The sequence below is a fragment of the Zalophus californianus genome, chromosome 8 (genome assembly GCF_009762305.2).
Source record: "Zalophus californianus isolate mZalCal1 chromosome 8, mZalCal1.pri.v2, whole genome shotgun sequence".
Lineage (NCBI taxonomy): Eukaryota > Metazoa > Chordata > Mammalia > Carnivora > Otariidae > Zalophus > Zalophus californianus.
The window spans coordinates 114,370,573-114,388,641 of record NC_045602.1 but is presented as its reverse complement, the minus strand read 5'-3'; the positions used below and the strand labels follow the sequence as shown (position 1 = coordinate 114,388,641).

The following is an 18,069-nucleotide window of genomic DNA, read 5'->3' as shown; positions in this document are numbered from 1 at the left end:
GTTTGAGCCCCATGTTGGGGGCAGAGTTTACAACAACAACAACAACTAAAAAAAAAAATCAAGTGGACCACAAAACCCCAAAACGTCATTACCACTTGACGTCAAAGTCAATTTCTCAAAATCTCTAACAGACTGTTTTCACCTAAATTCTAACATACTTGCAATCTGGAAATCTGTGATGAGGAGAGAAGAAATGTTCCTATGTTAAAACTTTATAAGAAACAAGCATGACAATAAAATGACCACTACAAAGAAAAATGAACCCCTAGAAGAGAAAAAAGGGAAACAGGTGATTCCATCTGAGTTTTTGCAAGGACATATCCTCCTCCCCGTTGATAGGAGTAGGGATTTCCCAAGTATTTCCAAGATCCATTCCCTGACCTAGGTTAAACAAATGTTTTTCTAAGATGTTGGTCTCCCTGAGGTTTTACATCTCTAAATAAACTTAACTTTTGTTTATAAACAAAGTTAAATAGAAGAAATTTTTGTGTTCTTTTTTTATTTTAAAAGCAGCTATAGAAAATTATTACATATATTTCAGCCTATTTGCTTTCCAATTCCATTCCTTCCCCCACCTGCCCATTTTTTCCCATCACCACCCCCAGAAGTATTTTCTTGGTGCTTAAAATTTCCATGAATGTAATTTCTCTAATGCCTACCGAACTGCACTCTCCTAAGACAGGGCAGACTTCACTGTGCACTTAGTGCCCTTGCAGGGCTGATGTGCCAAAGAAACAGCCAGGGAAGGAGGCAAGAAATCCAATGACTTAAGCAAAAGGTGTTCTGCAGAAGGAGACTGCCATCATATGCATAGTCAACTTACTTTAACTCAGACCAATCTGGCTCCCTGCCAGTTCTAGAATAAATAGTGCCATTATCATTATTTTTGGAAAGAAGATGCAAAGAGCAGAAGCACTTCAGTGACCAAAGTGGCATTCTGAGTAGAAAAAAGCATCAAAAAGTGAAAGCCTGATTTTCGAGGTGCCCAATTTACTTCCTCATCCAACAAAAATATACTGAAGGAATTCTGTGTACCAGGCACTGAATTAGCAATATTTATATTTTTAAAATAGGGACACAAATAGCTCCTAAACTCTAGAGGACAATGACCCAGTTTCTTTAACAAACTAATAGCATAAAGAAGGGTAATTTGTTACTTTTTTTTTTTTTTTTTTTAAGTAGCCTCCACACCCAGCATGGAGCCTAATGCAGGGCTTGAACTCATGACTCTAAGATCAAGACCTGAGCTGAGATCAAAAGTTGGCTGAAGGTTTAACCAACTGAGCCACCCAGGTGCCCCTATTATATTTTAAAAGAGATTATAAAGTCATAATTTACCAACTGCAATGTACAGATCTTGTTTGGCTCCAGATGCATACAAATCAACTCAAAACGCACACGCACACGCGCATACACACACACACACAAGATAATCTATTAGGCATCTACACTCACAGCATTGTGTTATACATGAAAGGTATTTTTCTGAAACAGCAAAATAATGTGCATTTACTAGATACACACTATTATTCTCAAGCCAGACACTGACTTCCCACTAAAGTCAACCAAAACCACTTAAAAGCAGCAATCATCTGCTTCCCACAAAAAACTTGCTTGGGGCATCTGGGTGGCTCAGTTGGTTGAGCGTCTGCCTTCAGTCAGGTCATGATCCCAGGGTTGAGGGATCGAGTTTCAGCATCGGGCTCCCTACTCGGAGGGGAGTCTGCTTCTCCCTCTCCCTCTACCCCTTCCCCCTGCTCGTGCTCTTTCTCCCTCTCTCAAATAAAATCTTCAAAAAAGAAAAAACAGTTATTTTAGAGCTAGAAGAATCCTTAGAGTCATTATAAATTTAAAAACAGAGGACAAAAAACTGTGGCCCAAGACCACAGAGGCCAGAGACCAAGCTTGGGACCAGAATCCAGGTATCCTGACTCCCTGTCCACTGCTCTTTTCCACAGTGCCACCAGACTTCCTCTTACAACACCCTGTAGTTGAATAAAGAAGCATTTCCTGGATGGCGGGGCGGGGAGGGAGGCTATGCCATGCTGTAACTGGCTGAAATGGAGAGATGATACATAAAGAAAAACATTAAAACCTCATTAAAAATGAACAGAGCAATCGGACAATTCACAAAAGAAATATAAATGGCTAATAAACACATGGGGATTCATCCTAAGGAAATAATTAAAAAAGAACAGGGCAAATATTCACTTATGAAACTGGCTATGCTAACTTTATTCACAGGAGTAAAAAACGGAAGCAACCTTTATGTCCAACAGTAGGAGCAATCAATTAGCACACCAGCTGCCTGAGAGATATTATGCAAGCATTCAAAATACATGTTTTTTAATTTGCGGGGGAAACTCAAGATCTAATGTTAAAAAAAAAAGCAAGATACAAAAACATACCCATAAAATGTCTTCATATATATAAAAATACCCATTCTAATATATACACGCATAGAAAAAAAACACAATGGGGACGCCTGGGTGGTTCAGTCGGTTAAGCGTCTGCCTTCAGCTCAAGTCATGATCCCAGGGTCCTGGGATCGAGTCCCACATCAGGCTCCTTGCTCAGCAAGGAGCCTGCTTCCTCTGCCTGCCTCTGTCTCTCTCTCTGACAAATAAAAATCTTAAAAAAAAAAAAAAGAAAAAACACAATGTATCAGGTTATGCCATATGAAATTACTGTTTTGTAGATCAAAAATGACTGAATAGTGGCCATCTCTGGGGGGTGGTACTGAATGCATTCTGTTTTTTAAGTATTCAATTATGTACTACAGTAAATATTACTTTTTTTAACTTTTTATTTTTAAGTAAACTCTACACCCAACATGGGGCTTGAACTCACCACCCCAAGATTAAGAGTCACATGCTCCACTGACTGAGCCAGCCAGTTGCCCCAGTAAATATTACTTTTATAATCAGAACACAAAAACAAAGGTAAATGTTTAAAAGAAAAAAATCAGCTCCTTTTCACAAAAGGGCTGAAAACTCCTAGCCTTTAAATGTCCCAACTGGGTAAAGAATAGGTTAAAAAGGGGCCTGCCTTCCAGTCTGCCTTAATAACAAAGATTGGCAACACAAGCAGGGTCCCTCTCAGATGGCTGCTGACCCAATCAATGATCTGTGGCAGAACAGGCCCACATAATCTGTGGCCTGAGGATGCAGACAGACTTAGGACAGGACCAGCCGTATGTCACTGCATCAAATACCAAGTCTCACCAGCTGCTGCGGCCTCACCCTACCAAGTTCTGTACTGCAAGGAGAGAACACAAAACAAGGCAACACCTGATCCAAAAGCTTGCACTCTCTCAAGTGCACTGGCTCTTAACCCTTTCAGGTCCAGAGACCCCTGGAGAATTAGATGAAAACTGCAGCCAACATTCTACACAGAAGAGATGCTTCCCAATAAGAAGACTCCAGGTGAAAAGCTGCCAAAGTTCTACCACAACACAAAGGAAACACACTGACTACTAAATGTAAGCATGTTCAGACTTTAGAGAATAGGTGAGGCTTGAGTCATCTTAAAGAAAAATTTAGAAATAGAGGGCTGGGCGCCTGGGTGGCTCGGTCATTGAGTGTCTGCCTTCGGCTGGGGTCATGATCCCAGGGTCCTGGAATGGAGTCCCGTATCAGGCTCCCTGCTCAGCGGGAGGCCTGCTTCTCCCTCTTCCACTCCCCGCTTGTGTTCCTGCTCTCGTGCTCTCTCTCTGTCAAATAAATAAAATCTTTAAAAAAAAAAAAAAAAAAAGAGAAGAAATAGAGGGCTATGAGGAGTCATTAATGCAGACATTAAAAATCAGCCTCGGGGGGGGGGGGCGCCTGTGTGGCTCAGTCGTTCAGCGTCTGCCTTCGGCTCAGGTCATGATCCCAGGGTCCTGGGATGGAGCCCCGCATCGGGCTCCCTGCTCAGCGGGAAGCCTGCTTCTCCCTCTTCCACTCCCCCTGCTTGTGTTCCCTCTCTTGCTGTGTCTCTCTCTGTCAAATAAATGAATAAATAAAATCTTAAAAAAAATCAGCCTCAGGGCGCCTGGGTGGCTCAGTTGGTTAAGCGTCTGCCTCCAGCTCAGGTCATGATCCCAGGGTCCTGGGATCGAGCCCCACAACAGGCTCCCTGCTGCTTCTCCCTCTCCCTCTGCCACTCCCCCTGCTTGTGCTCTCTCTCTGTGTCAAATAAATAAATAAAATCTTATTTTAAAAAATCAGCCTCAAGATATTTTAACATGGGAAAAATAATCCTATTTTAATTTTAAAAGCAGGAAACAAAACTGCCCAGCATATACATGTGCTTGTTACTTAACGTAATGTCTGTAAGAGAAACAGATTGGAAAGAAACCAAATGTCCGTTGTTAAGTGACTGCTCCAAGGAAATTAGAATCTACACAGCCAAAAAAGAAAGGAAAGTGGTATCTGATATACTGATATGAAACATCCTCTGGAATATAGAGTGTGATTAAACATGCTACCATCTGTGTAAAAAAGGAGAAAACAGAACACAAAATATGGACAGATGTTTTTGCTTATACATACACACTCTCTGGAGCAGAAAACTGGGTGGCCAGTTGACAAGGTTAAGGAGGAAACTTTTTACCGTTTATCTTTTTGTTCCTTTTGAATTTTAAACTATTTTGAGACCTTCAGTTATTTCAAAATATTCAAAAAACAAGAACTGTATATACAGTGTATGTCAATTATTTTTAATAATTATAGCTAAATACTGAAAGTACAGCTACAATAAATGACTTTGGGCAAGTTGTTTAACCTCACTATGCCTCGGTTTCTCCATCTATAAAATGGGGATGATAGTCCTTACCTTCCAGGTTATATATGTAAAGCACTTTGGAAAGTGCCAGGCCTATGATAAGTGCTGAATAAATAAAGTCATAATTAGGAGAAAAAAATACATCTAAAAGATAACACCACCACTAGCTTGTGACATGATAGCAGATTATGGTTTTCTTCTTAATATATTTTGTAAGACTTAATAACTTATAATTAGAAAAGTTTCTTGTCTTTTGTTTTGTTTTAATTAAGGCAAAGAAAAACCAAGAAGGTACTTGAAGAGTCAGGCGAAAAAGCTGGAAGAGATCCTTCCTTGAGCAGAGGAGTGACTCAATAAAAATGGTCTCTAAGAAAGGCTGCAGACTACTGTGGTGCCAGAGGAACCCCGTGGGGGAACCCATACCTGGTGAGGAGGCCACTGTGGCAGCAGTGAGCAAACGGAGAAGGGGCTCGATCCAAAACACCCATCAGAAGACATACAGAACTTGGTGTTTTAGTCTCTTTGGAGGCCTGTAACACTGGAAAAATGGTGGAATCATGACCCAAAATGGAGTGTCTGGAAAAGGGAGCTAACCTGATGAGAAAATGAAGTGGAGGAGGCCTGGTTAGGCGCGTGGTCACGCTCAGAGCAGCATGAGCAACACTGACAGGGCTTTTTTTTTTAAAGATTTTATTTATTTGACAGAGAGAGACAGAGCGAGAGAGGGAACACAAGCAGGGGGAATGGGAGAGGGAGAAGCAGGCCTCCCTCAGAGAAGGGAGCCTGATGTGGGGCTCAATCCCAGCACCCTGGGATCATGACCTGAGCTGAAGGCAGATGCTTAACGACTGAGCCACCCAGGCATCCCATGACAGGCCATTTTAGATAAACTCAAGGGCTCCTACAACAAGCTGAGGAATAAGGAAATCTAGCATTTGCCGTGGAGTGTCTGCACACCTGCACCTCTCCTATTCTGGGCAGCATAGGAACTATGGAGGCGAGGTTAGAGCGAAGAAGACAAGAAGAGAAGGGGGAACTGACAAAACTCAGTGAGGGACACTCTACAGGTTCAAAGAACCATGCTGGGCCCTTGGAAACATTCGGACGGCCTGAACATGGAATGAAACTGAGGGAACAGGGGACTGGTTGACAAAAAGCAACCAGCATTCCCTTTCTGATACAAGCAATCCCTCATCCAAATCATTCTCAGTGATCAGGGTTTTTTCCTTGATGACTATCTTTCCAAAATACTTCATGACTGGCTCTCAAAAACAGGGAGACTATGGAATGGAAAGGAACCCTGAAACAACCTATCAACCGTGACTCAAAATTACCCTCCCCTTACCGCACAAGAGCCAGGCAAAGGCTTGTTTCACTGTCAGGGCGGGGCAGGGCTACAATGCTGACAAAACTCAGCCATTTCGTAGGCAACCAGCACATTAATAGTGTAGGACCTCAGAGCATTGCTCTCTCGAGAAAAACCTATTCCTACCCTTCAAGGCTTGGGTTTCATAGAAGATTCTAGTCAGCTTGATGCTCTGCTCATAAGAGGTAACAATAGGAGGGATCACGCACCAGTGTTAAAGGCTACTGGGATGCTGCTTAGGCCTCAGAAAATACAAGGGGTCTAAGGAACCTCACTTTCGCCAGAACTCCAATTCCCCGGCAACAGGCCTTCTCCAGGGACATGGTGTCTGCAGCTCATTCTGTCTGGTCTCATACTGAAAACGGAGACCTGGTTTTCTAAACATCAATGTGAAACATGATGCAACCATCTACATACTTGGAGAGAAGTCGTACACAGCTCCCAGAGGAAAACTAGCTATGAATGAATAAAAGTTTGCCTACAAATCACAGTTAAGTGTCCTGCACTTAGCACTTTCTGCTGTGGAAAAGCACTTTATCCAGGATAAGAAAAATGGCAGACAGCTTACAAAGCTGAAATTCTTCACAGGGATTTTTAATGAGACAGTATCATTGTAATTAATTATATATAATTTACATTTGTTTAACTCTCTTCCAAATGCTTCTTTTAAAAAGATAATTTCATGAAAAAAAAAAAGATAGAACATGAATGCAGCACAGAGCGTCAGTTCTGTGGTCAGAAAGATCTGGGTTCAAAACCCGGCTCTGTAATGCATAAAGCTGGGCTCCACGGGCAGTCTCCTTGTTTGTAAGAGAAGCATATGCACACTCCCTTGAGAGCTACGCTCACATCCAGGGTCTGGCACAGAATCAGTATCTGAGAGCTATTTTTACAGTGGGCCTGGGTCCTACTACTCCAGTTTACAAATGAGGAACTAGAACATTAAGGGACTCGTCCAAAATCACGGCTCAGAGCACACTGAAGCCTCTTCAAGCCCAGTCTTGACTATCCACAACAGCTCCCTGTCTGATCTGGAGCCAGATCATACATGTACCATTCATCTACACATGAAAAGAGATCTAGGGGGCGCCTGGGTGGCTCAGTTGGTTAAGCGACTGCCTTCGGCTCAGGTCATGATCCTGGAGTCCCGGGATCGAGTCCCGCATCGGGCTCCCTGCTCAGCAGGGAGTCTGCTTCTCCCTCTGACCCTCCGTCCTCTCATGCTCGCTCGCTCTCTCTCAAATAAATAAATAAAATTAAAAAAAAAAAAAAAAGAGATCTAGGGACACCCGGATGGCTCAGGCAGTTAGCATCCAACTCTTGATTTTGGCTCAGGTCATGATTTCAGTATTGTAAGATACAGCCCAGCATGGAGTCTGCTCAAGATTCTCTCTCCCTCTCCCTTTGCCCCTCCCCCACCCATAACTGCACGCTCTATCCCTTTCTCTTCTAAAAATAAATAAATCTTTAAAAAAAGAGAGATCTAATTTTCTAATTAAGTGAAATATATTTCAGAGTATATTTAAGGAAAGAGGTAAATTTTAGGGAGAAATTGCTGGTGAAAAAGCCGGCTCAAATGAAAATTGGGATGACCTCATCCCCACATTAGTCACAAATCACAGGGCAAAAAAGTGCTTTAAGAGCCTCAAACAAATGGGGATGTGGTGATGGGACTGAGGGAACAAACAAAAACTGGGGAGAAGGCAGCACAGATCTAAGGCTAACAACCTGTGCCTTCAACTAACCTGTCCCTGCTACAACTAAAGTAACTAGTGAGAAATTAGCATGACTCATGAGCACCATCTTTTCACTATACAACTTCGTATGGAGCCTCCCCCTGACCATCTGCAAAATGGAGATTAAACCTCAGAGGATGTAACAAGATGAGCAAATGAAACTAAGAGCAAGACTTGGATCCAACTATGAAATAAGGAAGTACAGAAGCTGAATTCATTTTATTTTTAAAAATCACGTAAATGAAAACAGAAATTTTACTTTTTAAAATTTATTTATTGAGAGAGAGCATGCACAAGCAGGGGGAGGGGTAGAAGGAGAGAGAGAGAGAGACTCTCAAGCAGACTCCACACTGAGCACAGAGCCCAACGGAGGGCTCATTCCCATGACCCTGAGATCCTGACATGAGATGAAATCACGAGTCAGACATGCAATCAACTGAGCCACCCAGGCACCCTGAAGGCAGTAATTTTAAACCAATCTAAATGGGGGCACCTGGCTGGCTCAGTCAGTGGAGTATGCGCTCTTGATCTCAGGGTTGCAAGTTCAAGCCCCACGTTGGATGTAGAGATTAATTAAAAATAAAATCATAAATAAATCCAAATGGCAATGGTAAAGGAAAAGTCTGAAGAGTGAGTAGGGCAAGGGGATTGAAGAACATCCGCTCTTGATTTGAACAAAGATTCAAGTCTCAATTCTGTTCTTGGCTGTATAACCCAGGACTTGTTACTCAGTTTCTCTAGGCCGTTTCCTCATCTGTAAGCTGGGGTTAATAAACATCTCTACCTCATGGAAGCTATAGTGAGAACTGCATGAAGAGATATTGGAAAAGCATTTACATGACCCTGGCACATTAAGTGTTCAATTAAATGACCGTTGTTGTTACACCCAGGAATAATTCTAATTCTCTCCCACAAATAAGATAAGAATTGAAGTAGCAGCAAGATATACATCTCATCCTTCTGGCATATTCTTAACCCCACCTTATCTGTGGTAGACCCAGTTTTGGTAATCCCAACACAATCCATACCAGTCAAGGGCAGTCACTAGAACCCCCAAAGGTGAGACAGGAAGTCTTTAGAGGAAGTATAAACAAATAACATCTTCATGAAAAATAATTACCAAGAGTGTAGAGTTCATACTCTTTGATCTAGTAATTCCATTTCTAGAAATCACTATGGAAAAATCAGAAACCACCTAAATGTTCCCAAATCAGGAAGATATTAAACAACTCCAGCATATCCACAGAAATAGCAAACAGCCATTAAAAAGAAGTTATTTTTATGATAGTGAATGACACTAAAGAATATCCACAATATAGTTACGTGAAAAAAGCTGGGATATAGGGCGCCTGGGTGGCTCAGTTGGTTAAGCGACTGCCTTCAGCTCAGGTCATGATCCTGGAGTCCCGGGATCAAGTCCCACATCGGGCTCCCTGCTCGGCAGGGAGTCTGCTTCTCCCTCTGACCCTCTTCCCTCTCGTGCTCTCTATCTCTCTCAAATGAATAAATAAAATCTTTAAAGCAAAAAGAAAAAAAAAGAAAGGCTGGGATATACACAAATATATATGTGCACAGAAAAGTGAAAGAAAATATCCCAACAGCGGCTTTCTCTGAATAAAGGAACTACCAACATTTATTTTCTTCTTTCTAGTTCTTTAAATGTCAATTAGTATACACAGAGGAAAAAAAAAAAACCAGCATGTTTCTATCCTTGTTTTAAATCATTACCTCTCCATAAAATCCTTATTAAACAACAGTTCAATAAAATTGTGGCTGAAATGGCGTTTGCCTGACTTTGGTCTTGTGCTGCCTGGGAATAAGACATGCCACTGATAAAACCAATATAAAGCTAGAACAGTTACAACTGTCATCTTCAAAGAGAACATTTCAAATCTGGATGCACAGGAGTGCAGACAGAGAAGCTGGGCTAAGTGGAGGCGACAGAATGTAAAGATGGTAGCACAGAAACACACTCTCTCGCAGCACAGTTCCTTCCAGAAGTGGAACTGGGGTGGGCTGAAAGGAAGAAACAGGGCAGCCTGACACAGAACCTGAACCTGTGGCCTCTGCAGTCAGATACAGGCCTGTCCATTCCTGAAGGACCTGCAGGCTTCCCTGGAAAAATGGTCTCGTGGATTTCTCTTACCTGAGCACAACTGTTCAATCTTCGTCAGATTCAGCTGCAGAGACTCATTGATCCAGGCCAGCATGTCATGTCGACTTAGGTTATCACTGGTGACTGATGTTGAATATACGTTCACTGCCATCTTCTACAGCATGTGAGGAAAAGAGAAGGGCTTACATTATTAGGCATGCAAGAGAGATTAAGCATTTCCTGAAGAGTCAGTCACCCAGAGCAGACCTGTAGTAGACTCAATTTTTAAGCCTCGCCTTCTTCCCCAAGAGGCCAAATCAGACACTAGGATTCCAGCAATGAAGTTGGATTGCTACACATAAGCATAACCCTAAATGAATTGCCCAACACCTGCCAGCCTAAAAGTCAGGCCCCATTCTAATGTGATTAGTATTAAATTTTAAGGAACCAGAGACTAAGTAAAGAGATGATTAAATGCTCTATGAAGGGGGCGCCTGGGTGGCTCAGTCAGTCAGGCATCTGCCTTCAGCTCAGGTCATGAGCCCAGGGTCCTGGGATAGATGGAGCCCCATATAGGGCTCCTTGCTCAGCAGAGAGCTGGCTTCTCCCTCTGCCCCTCCCCCCGCTCATGCTCTCTCTCACTCTCGCTCTCTCTCACACTCTCTCCTAAATAAAATCTTAAAAAAAATAAAAATAAATTCTCTATGAAAGAGGCTGATTTACAAACAACGTTCTCTGTTCAGAAAACTTATCCATTAATATTAAAATGTTCACAGCAGTTTCCTTCAGATGGTGGGAACTCTTTATAGTTTTCTATAAACTATAGTTTTCCTCTTTATAGTTTTCATAATTTTCCAACTTTTCTTTAAAGACTATACCCAGGAGCGCCTGGGTGGCTCAGTTGATAAGCGTCTGCCTTTGGCTCAGGTCATGATCCCAGGGTCCTGGAATCGAGCCCACATCGGGCTCCCTGCTCCGTGGGAAGCCTGCTGCTCCCTCTCCCACTCCCCCTGCTTGTGTTCCCTCTCTCACTGTGTCTCTCTCTGCCAAATAAAGAAATAAAATCTTTTAAAAAAACAAATAAAAAGATAAAGACTATGCCCATTTTTTAATAAACAAAATAGTAAATAAACTTCTCCAAAAACCTACATACTACAAATGTGGTGGGAAATGACCTTACAGTGAAGGGTCCTTCGTACTAATACTCTCCTGAACCACCTGAGGACAGGAAGACATCTGAAGAGCTTCACAGATACTTGTCATTTACCCTGACAACTCCCCAAAAGGGTCACCTCATTCTCCTCATTTTACAGATGAGGAAAGAGAGGCTCAATCTAGAAGCCCTGGGAAATGGTAGCCAAACCTGCCCAGCCCCGTCAGCCACATTCTTTCCCTGCTACTAGAAAATGCTGCCCCTCACAGTTCTGCTAGGCTTTCAAATTCAACAACAAACACAAAGAAACACAGTAACTTAAAATGGTATTAAACATGAACAAATGTTTACCAAGCACTGTTCTAAGGCCAAGGAAACAGGTAAGCAAGAAAGACAAGTTGTCTGTCCACAGGTAGTTCATGTTCTAGTAGTGGAAGTCTAACACAGACCAAATACACAAACAAATGTCATTTCATATCAACCATTTAGGAAATGGGGGTGGTGGGGAATGTGGTAAGGGAAAGTCTCTCTGAGGTGACATTTGAGCTTAACAATCAGAAGGAAACAGTCACATGGAGATGTGAAAGGTGGTTGTAACCCAATAACCAAGAGGGAGAGCAGGAACAGAAGTGGGAAAAGAAGCGAAGAAGCCAGATCATGTTAGGACTCGGCAGGCCATGGTAAGGAGTTTCAATTTTATTCTGTAATTGCTAAGGAATCCATTGTGGGGATTTAAACAGGGTAGAATCACACCCTCCTTTAAGTTTGTGAAGGGGTTAAGGACACCCCCCTCCCAGAATGTGCCACTTTGGCAAGTGGATTATTTTGAGCTAAGGCACTTGAGACCCTGTTGAGCCGAAAAACTTTTGTCCCTCCCGTAACCACACAGAAGAATCTAAACTGGGGGGTTCTTTCCCAGAATAAGGGGTATTAACAGAGATAAATTTTATCTGAGTGACCCATCTGTACGGTAGGGCAAACATCTAATTGCCAAACACCTGCTCTTATTGCCCTGTGAAATGCATTCCTTTCCTCTGAAATCCCAGACCTCTACCTGCTTCTCCTGAGAGTAACATATAGACCTCATTTTGCCTGTCTTTGGCATTCCCATCTATGTGGATTTCCCATATATACAGCTATTAAATTTTATTTTCTCCTGTTAATCTGTCTCGTGTCAATTTGATTCTCAGTCCAGCTAGAAGAACCTTGGAGCAGACAGGAATTCTTGCTCCCCAACATATGAAAAAGATCACCCGACTGCTGGTAGAGGACTGTGGGAAAGGAAAACTCAAGCAATGAGGGAAGGGCAGGTTGATCCAGACCTAATGAAATCCCTGGTCAATTACCATGAGGACACACAACTAACTATAAAGCACCAGATTTTATAGTGACCTTGACATAATTTCCCTCATTTCCTGAGACAACAATATTACCAATGGAGAGTAAAAACTCAGAGCAAATTTGGAACCATCATGAGAGCCCATGATCTCTTGTGGCACTTCCTTCCATCCACCTAGTGCCTAGTGAGTTGGTCTTCCTATACCAGTCTCCTGCAAGCCTCATGAGTCATACAGCTACAGAATATGAGGGCTGGAAGAAACAGAGATCTACCCAACCAATCCCCTTTTTATAATTGGGGTGACTGAGAGCTGGCAAGATAAATAACTTATCAAGTCTGTGCCCTCACATCCCACATTCGTCCATCCTCCACAGCACTTGGCACAGTGCCTCGCACACAGTGAGCCCTCAGTAAATGCTATTTGTTTTCAGGTTGGCAAGACAGTGTCAAACACAGAAAACTGTGTCTATATAAACTTTTTTCAGAAAGGAAACCAACAACACTCTTACATTTTTAAACTCAGATGATAAAACCATTTTATACAAGAAGCCAATACAATTAAGTTCCTGACTCCACTGGGAAATTAATTCCTGTTCCCACAGCACTTCATTCAAACCTCCACGGTAGGCATTATCACACTGGATTGTCATTATCTCTCATTTCTGAATCATTCCCATACCAGATTTGCACCAGGAGGCAATTTGCTCTCTGAAAAGACCTGAGGATTTCAAGCCAAGAAGACCTGGGTTTGAGTGTGAGGCCATCACTCTTTTGCTGTATGACCCTGGGCAAGTTACTCAACTTCAGTACACCTTAATTATCTCATGAGTTAATGCCACCTACCTAAAAATTACGAGGTGAGGTTTAAATGAGATAAGGTACATAAAATACTTGGCATGGCATGTGACAACATAACAGGTATTAAACAAACAAGATCCAGGCTAGGGATGGACCTAATCCCACTCATCCTCCTACCTCCACTGCCAAAAACAGTGCCCAAGACCTGCTACCATCTCTCATCCAGATCCACTGCAGCAGCCTTCAAATTAGTCTCACTGCTTTAATCTGTCCTTACACAGCAACCACAACAAATTTCCTGAATCACAAATCAGATCAAGTGTCTTCCCTATTTAAAATCCCTGAATGAATAAATAAAATGCATACTGTATGCAAAATACTATTACCAGGTACCAAGGAGAGACACATCCAAACAAAAAACAGTTCCAGGCTAAGCACTTGTAATCTATTTTGGCGACATTCATACATACACTGGGTAATGTATGGGTCATGCTACCATAAAATGTAAGCAGCTGGTTAAGCCACGTGTGTCTCCTGACCACACCCCAGCTCAGAAAATGTTAATGGCCTTTCATCATCATATAATCTAAAACGCTTTCATTAGCAGTACATTAATACCTGGTCCCATGTGCTCCGCTAACTCTGCAGCCACTAAATACATGGGGTTAGGCACCCTGTGGATATGCAATAAACATCCACTGACTCAACCAATTAATTGGCTCTTCCAGGCAGTCAAAACAGAGTCTAGTTCTCAGAGCTACGGCTACAGCTAGCTACAGCTTACTCTTCCTCCATAAGGATTCCACTGCTTTGACCTCAACGCAAAACCCCACGACCACTGTGCAAGCCTCTCCTTTAAAAGGCTCCGTGATCCAGGTTTCAACTGCCTTGAAAAACCTCTCTTACCTCCCCAGGTATCTCTCCTCCTTCAGTTCTCCTAGCATGTTCTCAAACCCATTCTGATTGGATGCTGGCTGAGGTGCACCCTATTACTTTCCCAAAAGCACCATACTGAGCGCTATGGAAAGGGAGGGAGGGAGGTACTGCCAGAAAACAGCCATGTGACCCTGAGTAAACACCTCACCTTTCTGGATCACAAATGGCTCACCTGTAAAAGATGAACAACATATTCTGCACACGGTGGTGGTGAGGATTAAATGAGAATCTAAGTGAAAACACTTTAGTGAAAAGAACATCATGTCTTAAGCTTCTCTTTGTGCCAGAAACTGTTAGGGACTTTGACACACCACCACCAAGGGCAAATTGGTATAAAACACACTAGCTCTCAGGCAGGCAGCATAATACAGAGGTTAAAAGCCTGGACTCATGATCACAAATGCGGCTTCAGAAAACTCCTGGACAGCATAAAGTAAATCGCTTGACCTCTCGGAGTCTCAGTCCTTCATTTGTAAAATGAAGATAGGATCTCTTAGAGATAGTATGGTATTGAATGATACAATGCCACATTAAGCTCTTAACACAATGCCTGGCACACAGCAAGTGCCCAATTAGCAAAGAGTGTTATTATTATCTTACAGCACCCCAAGAGGGAAGTGAATGCCAGACTTGGTCTATGTTCCCTTCAATGGGCCTCAAGATCCTCATCCTCAAAATGGGGGAGAGGCCAAACTCTGTCCTGAAGCACCTCAGGGCAGCTGTGAAGCTGGGGCTGGAAAAGCACTGTTCATATCACCCTGTTATATTGTCTTCGTAGTAATTCTATGAAATTATCTTGTCCATGTATTCATTTTCTTAGTTCCTATCTGTCTCCCCATCACAATGCAGACACCTGGAGAGAGGCCTTTGCTCAGCACAGCGCCCAGCACTTAGGCGCTCAACAAATACCCAGTGAAGAAAGGAAACCATTGAGCTAGCTTACTTTCTGCCCGTGCTGTGGTAAGAGCTTTCCGCAGTCTTATCGTTGTCCCCGCTTTACAGACGAGGAAACTGAGGCCGAGAGGTTCAGGCACCTGCCCAAGATCGCACAGCAGGAAATGGAACCCAGGTCTGAATTCAAAACCGAACTCCCGACCATCAGGCGACACCGCCTCCTACAGTAAGGGTCCCCAGAACTCCCAGCAGGACTCACTTATAACCACACACACCCCCTACCCGGGCCCAACTAACCCGGAACCTCTCGCCACCGCTGTCCGGGTCCCACACCTAGGCCGCGGCCCAGAAGCCCCCACGCCGCCGAGGGGCAGCCCCCACTTCCGGCCTGAGGCCCCGCCCCTGGCAGAGCTGAGCGCGCGCCCCCAGCCCAGCCCGCGCGCGCCGGGTCACGGCCCCGCCCTTCCCCCCACCCGGCCCGATCTGCACCGCCGTGGGGAGCGGCCCAGGCACCGCCCGCAGGGCCCGCCGGCGCCTGCCCGGCCCGAGGCCCACCCGGCCGTTCCCCGGCCGCCGCCCCGTGCCCGCTAGCCGCCTCACCGGCTCTCGGCGGGACCGCGTCCACGGCCTGCGCCCGGCTTCGGTTCCGTCTTCGTCTCGTTCAAACCGCCCGACCCCGCCCGCCCGCCCGCGCGATGACCTCACACGCACCCCCCCCCCGTTACGCGCCGACGTACAAGCTCGTCATTGCGCGCCGGCTCCTTTTATAGAGAGGGACTCAGCCGCACGCCGGGGGCGGGGCGCGGTCAGTGATCGACGGCTGAGGTGCCCAAGGGGCGGGGCGCCGGCTGCCGGATCGCTCAACCACGTGGTCTGACGAAGCCAATGAGAGCCCGCCACAGGCCGGGTGTGACTCCGCCTAGAAGGCGAGATTCAGTTACAAATTCTCCACCCCAGGAGCCAGAAGAATTGGTTTTCCAATGAATTTCTACAAAAATGGGTTATTTGATAAGAAAGATACTTGATAGGCCCTTTGAGGAAAGACTTAAAAGCCACCTCAGAGACACATTCTGTGACTACTCTGTAATGACCCTGTAATCTCTTCATCCGTTTATTTTCCTCTTAGTACCTGTGAAATCATCTTGTTTATTCGTTTATGCCTTTATTGTCTGCCTTTCCTTAAGTTCCACAGAAGCAAGAATCTTCTCAGTCCTGTGTCCCAGTGCCTGACTTGCTGAAAGAATGAATTAAACCCACTTATAGAAAAGGAAGGTGAGGCTCAGAGAGGTCAATTGACTTGCCCAGCATCACAGAAGCTGACCCAGGTTTTGAGCTGGGTTTTTGTCTAGATATCACTTATTCATGTGCTCCACAAATATTTATTTTTCCTGATCAATCGGGTCCTACGGGATTTGATAGTGAGCAAAAACCAGACATAGGCTCTGAGCTTTTTTGTGTGTGTGTGTGTTTTAAGTTAAGCTCTATGCCAAACGTCGGTCTCACCACCCTCTCACCACCCGAGATCAAAAGTCACATGCTTTACCAACTGAGCCACCCAAGCGCCCCTAGCCTCTGAGCTTTTTAAAAGGTTCCAGTCTAGGGGCGCCGGGGTGGCTCAGTCGTTAAGCGTCTGCCTTGGCTGGGGTCATGGTCCCGGGGTCCTGGGATCGAGCCCCACATCGGGCGCCCTGCTTAGCGAGAAGCCTGCTTCTCCCTCTCCCCCACTTGTGTTCCCTCTCTCGCTGTGTCTCTGTGAAATAAATAAATAAATAAAATCTTAAAAGAAAAAAAATGTTTCCAGTCTAGGGGGTGCCTGGCTGGCTCAATTGATACGGCCTGCAACTCTTGATCTCAGTGTTGTAAGTTCAAGCCCTATGTTGAGTGTAGAGATTACTTAAAAATAATAATCTTAAAAAATAATAAATTAAAAATAAATAAATAAACTTTCCTGTCTGGTAGGAGAGGCAGAGGACAAGACAAATAGCTCAAATCACTGTTTAATTACAAACCAGACTTAGTGCTAGGCAGGAGCCATGTGTGGCAAGGGTGACAGCACATACATTGAATGAAGTAGGGTCCTGGAAGCCTCCTTCTGGGTGAAGTCTTACCCAATTAGTTGCCAAAGTCTGCGGGGAGCTGGGGCAGGAACCATTTATCAACTAGTCTGGAGGCATTTTAATATTTTAACCACCAGAACTACTAGTTGTCTCCTCCGAATGCAGCACTCCAAGAGTACATCACAAGGAGCCCTGACCTCACCCGAGCAGTGTGGGAAGAATTCCCAGAGATGATGCTTGCCCTAAAAGATGAAATGTTAACCTAGCAAAAGATTTGAAGTAGGTAAGGGCGAACAAGAGGATACAGCAAAGAGCCCTGTGGTCAAATGATTATAGCAATAATGGTAATATTAGCATCATAGGGAGTTGATTGGAAGCATGGATAATTGAGGAAAAACATTCACAAGTGCTGTGGGGCATCATGAATTACCCCCACTTTGTACATGAGGACATGAAGTTTTCAACAGGGTAAGTGAATTTCATAAGTAACAAAATTCAAACCCTAATTCTGCTAAGAGTTAGAATCACATAAGAAAAAAGCTCTTAGACCACTCCTAGCACATACTAGGTGCTCAGTAATGTTAGTGGTTTCTGAGTCCCTTTTGATCAATGTCAACATTTCATTAATGTCAATTAGTTGTCAGCATTACCTAAAGGCCACTTTGGTTGGGGGAGGGCATTAGTGTGGGGGATGAGACAAGTAGACAGCCAAGTCAAGAAGAGCCTAAGTGCAAGACTAGAGTTTGGACCTGATTCTGGGAACACAGGGCATCACCTAAGTTTTCTGAGCAAGAGCCTCCAAAATAAAACTCATTTCCCTCCCAGGATCTGCTCCCAAAGAGATGGGAAAGGGGCACGTAATCTGCTTAGAGTCTACTTTCCCCCCTCAGGACAGGGCAGCCAAGGTTATCTGGGTCAGATTAAGCCTTGA

The 18,069-nt window shown here is 44.0% G+C and overlaps 1 protein-coding gene across 4 annotated transcripts in view; it reads right to left on the bottom strand.

Annotated features, from left to right (window-relative positions):
- Window positions 1–15,793, bottom strand: part of MAPRE1 (microtubule associated protein RP/EB family member 1) — a 34,809-nt gene extending 19,016 nt beyond the window's left edge. For 2 of the 4 annotated variants that reach the window (XM_027621444.1, XM_035728794.1), the window contains exons 1-2: window positions 15,682–15,793; window positions 10,013–10,136 (exon numbers count right to left, since the gene is read on the bottom strand). In XM_027621444.1, the coding sequence (XP_027477245.1) occupies window positions 10,013–10,133 (121 nt within the window). In that variant the 5' untranslated portion in view covers window positions 10,134–10,136; window positions 15,682–15,793. Of the gene's footprint in view, window positions 1–10,012; window positions 10,137–15,130; window positions 15,337–15,378; window positions 15,460–15,681 lie in introns of those variants that run through there. The other 2 variants (XM_027621442.2, XM_027621441.2) reach the window with 2 other exon arrangements.
- Between the last annotated feature and the right edge of the window lie 2,276 nt (window positions 15,794–18,069).